The sequence below is a fragment of the Solanum pennellii genome, chromosome 6, assembly GCF_001406875.1.
Source record: "Solanum pennellii chromosome 6, SPENNV200".
NCBI lineage: Eukaryota > Viridiplantae > Streptophyta > Magnoliopsida > Solanales > Solanaceae > Solanum > Solanum pennellii.
This window is the reverse complement of record NC_028642.1, coordinates 19090713-19094053: the sequence shown is the minus strand read 5'-3', so window position 1 is coordinate 19094053 and position 3341 is coordinate 19090713. Positions and strand designations below refer to the sequence as shown.

Here is a 3341-nt window from a genome sequence, read left to right as displayed (position 1 = left end):
TTAATAAATTATACTTACTTATTATGTAATAATAATGGTTTAATAATCATCTCGTCTAGTCACTACTACAGCTTTCTTCTTTGATTAGTTACCCTAACAGCGCCTCAACTCTGTTTACTCCCCTAAACGGCCTTCTTTGCCTACCGGTTTCAACTTTAGGATGGCATAGTCTGGGCATACTTGTTCATAGAATATTTCTGTAGCAAACCTTCTAAAGATGCTTATTATAACATTATTAGAACATGATAAATAATTATAATTAACAAGAGATTTTCAGGAATAAATTTGTTTAGCTACTCATAAATTTAAGAGTGTATACCTGATTTTGTAGATTTGTAGCTCCAGAATTTTCCATAGTTCTTATTTAATTAGCTAGCTCTGATACCAATTTTGGGTGGGGAAGCGATTGAGAGAGAAAGAGTAGTGAAGAGAGATTGATGAAAGATTGATGATTTTATTTATGAGGAGAACCCTCTATTTATACATAACAATCTTACATCTTTGGCCATTATGGCCGACAACTATTTTACACTTGGCCTTTTTTTATTTGGCCAACGCAAAAACAAAAAACTTAACTTAGTGGCCTTTCTTTATTATTGGCCGACACAATTACTATTTACTTTACGACTTTTATACAATTGGCTTTTTAGCCGACGCAAAACGACAAAAATAAAAGACTGACACAATACTTTTTACATATGGCTGATATTCAGCCGACACAAAACGATAAAAACAAAATTTTTTTTTTATCTGAATCTTCTGGTGTAGCTTCGTCTTTATCCCAAATCAACTGTAGGTATCACATTATCTTCTCCGTTGCACTTGGAGCATTTATGATCTGGGTATTTGTAGCTGATAAGTTTGCAATATCTTACTAATAAATCTTCTGAAATAAATCCTTTCTTCAAAGCTCTCGTAGATGGTTGTTCTTCTGGTTTTAATAATGACAAAATCCATCGCTGGACTTCATCCATATCTGATTCCCTTAGCTCTTTGGAGTTCGCATAAATCATTACCTGATCTCTTGCATAATAGCTCCAAATGGCATTGCCATTTAAATAATTGTTTGCTAACTCTTGTATAATTGTAGCTATACCAATTATTCTTTTATTTGCATAAAAGTTAGGTATTTCTACTTTTGGTATCTCATTTTGTTTTTCTATCTCTTCTGGAATAATCATATCTCTGGTTAATCCTATCTTTACCACCTGTATTGGTGATTTTATCTCTTCGTATAGTATCTCTGCTGGTGCTGTATAACATTTTATATAGAATAAATTTCCTTTGGTAATTCTTTTATATGTTAAAAATGCTTTATGTAGTTCTGGTATTCCGGCTATTTCTTCTCCGGTATATGTGTAGGCTGTATTTAGTAGTCCGTAGTTATAACACGTTTTTACTAGGTTGGGATTGGTCTTAGGTTGTGCAATAAGTTTGTTATATCCTTGTAGTTTCTGGGTTATATAGTCTTCTTCGGGATTTTTTGTTTGTGTAGATTTTGGGTTTAGGTTTAAATATGTCTGGATTTTGTATATATTTTCAATGTAGGACTGTGTAATGTAGTTATATCTCTTTTTGTCATTTTGTAGGCTAACTGCGTAGGTAGATGTTTGCGGTTCTACTGGTATCTGCATTTGTGGTTTTTGGGTAAATGGTTTTGCAAATAGCTGGTTTAAATTTGTATTTTTTGATTTCTCAGTAACTCTTTTGCTTGTACCTGCAGCTGTATCTAAACAAACATTGTTATGGGTTTTTCGGAGTTTCCCATCGTCTCCTTGTAGCTCTGGAATTTTAGCGTCTTCCGATCGACGTAACTCTATATGTTGGCGTAGCTCCGCATATTTATAGTCATGCTGCTGACTATTAGCTTTTAGATTTTGTAACTCTTTTCCCATACTATCCACCTTCGTAGAAAGTGTATTAATAGCTTTGAGTATTTCTTCTGTTGTATCTGGTTCAGTTTGTGTTCCTTTTTCTTGATAGGTAATCTGCAACGAGATTTTCATTAGTTTTTATAATTTCAATTGTAAATGTAAAATTTAATATATTCAATACTAATCTCCTTATTTCTTTTGTTGTAACTGAATCATCTAACTTTTTTGTTATCCACCATTTTACCTGTGTGTTATCTGTTCTTACAATAAATTTATTGTAAACTATATATGGTTCAAATGCTAATAAACATTTATATAATGCAAATAATTCCTTTCTGTTTATTTCCCATTTTGTTTGTGCCTCAGTATATGATCCTGAGCAATACCTGCAATGGTGTTCTATCTTTTCTTTGTCATATTTATATTTTAGTACTCCTCCATAACTGTGATCGCTTGAATCTGTTTCAATTATATATGTGAATGTTCTACTTTCATCAGGAAAATATAATTTTGGTAATTTTTTGCATAATTTTTTAATATTTTTTATGTGTTCTTTATCTTTGTTGTCAAAATGATATTCAATATCTTTTTTGAGTTTTTTGTATAATGGTTTTAAATGTTCTGCTAATTTTGGTATATATTCCCTTACTTGATTTACTAATCCTAAGAATGATTGTAATTTCTTTTTTGTATCTATATTTTCATCTATAGTAATTATTTTTTGTACTATGTGAGTTTGCATTTTTATTCCATTTTTATCTATTTGTATTCCTAGAAATTCTATCTGTGGTTTCATAATTTCTGCTTTACTTTTACTTAAACTTATACCTGAGTGTTTGATTATATGTATAAATTTTTCTAATAATCTTATATGTTCATCTTGTGTTTTAGAATATAATAATATATCATCTATATATATAACACAATTTTCTAGCTGGTTAAAACAGTTATCCATAAAATGTTGATATCTACCTGGTGCATTTTTATATCCAAATGGTAATACATTCCATTCATAAAATCCTTGTGGTACTGTAAATGCTGTTAATTGTTTAGATTCTTCTTCTAGTTTTAGATGGTAAAATCCTGATTTACAGTCAAATTTACTAAAATAGTTATATCCTTGTATCTGTCTTATTTTAAGTATTTTATTTGGTATTGGGTAGTTGTATGTTTTAGTTTTGGCGTTTAGGTTTCTGTAATCTATAACCATTCTACTTTTACCTCTTTTTTGTTCACTGTGTTTTATAACTATAAATGCTGGGCTTGTGTGCTTACTGTTACTTTCCTGTATATAATTCTTTTCCAGTAATTCATTTATATGTATTTTAAATTCTTGTAAATCATCGAAATTATATTTTAACGGTTTCTGTGTTATTATGCTATTTTCGTCTATTAGCTCAATTTTTACCTTTGTTTTATGTTTTTCCCATCCTTGTAATGGGTCTTCATTGTATAGTTGTTTTAGTT

At 30.1% G+C, this 3341-nt stretch overlaps 1 protein-coding gene across 1 annotated transcript; it reads right to left on the bottom strand.

Annotated features, from left to right (window-relative positions):
- Positions 1–748: 748 nt before the first annotated feature.
- LOC107022711 lies at positions 749–2952 on the bottom strand. Its single transcript, XM_015223305.2, has one exon. The coding sequence runs from the start codon at positions 2004–2006 to the stop codon at positions 777–779; it is 1230 nt and encodes a 409-aa protein (XP_015078791.1). The 5' UTR covers positions 2007–2952; the 3' UTR covers positions 749–776.
- Between the last annotated feature and the right edge of the window lie 389 nt (positions 2953–3341).

What these genes read in the sequence shown, in the direction of transcription:
- LOC107022711 (XM_015223305.2), bottom strand. Translation starts at nt 2,006, where the DNA reads ATGAAAATCTCGTTGCAGATTACCTATCAAGAAAAAGGAACACAAACT.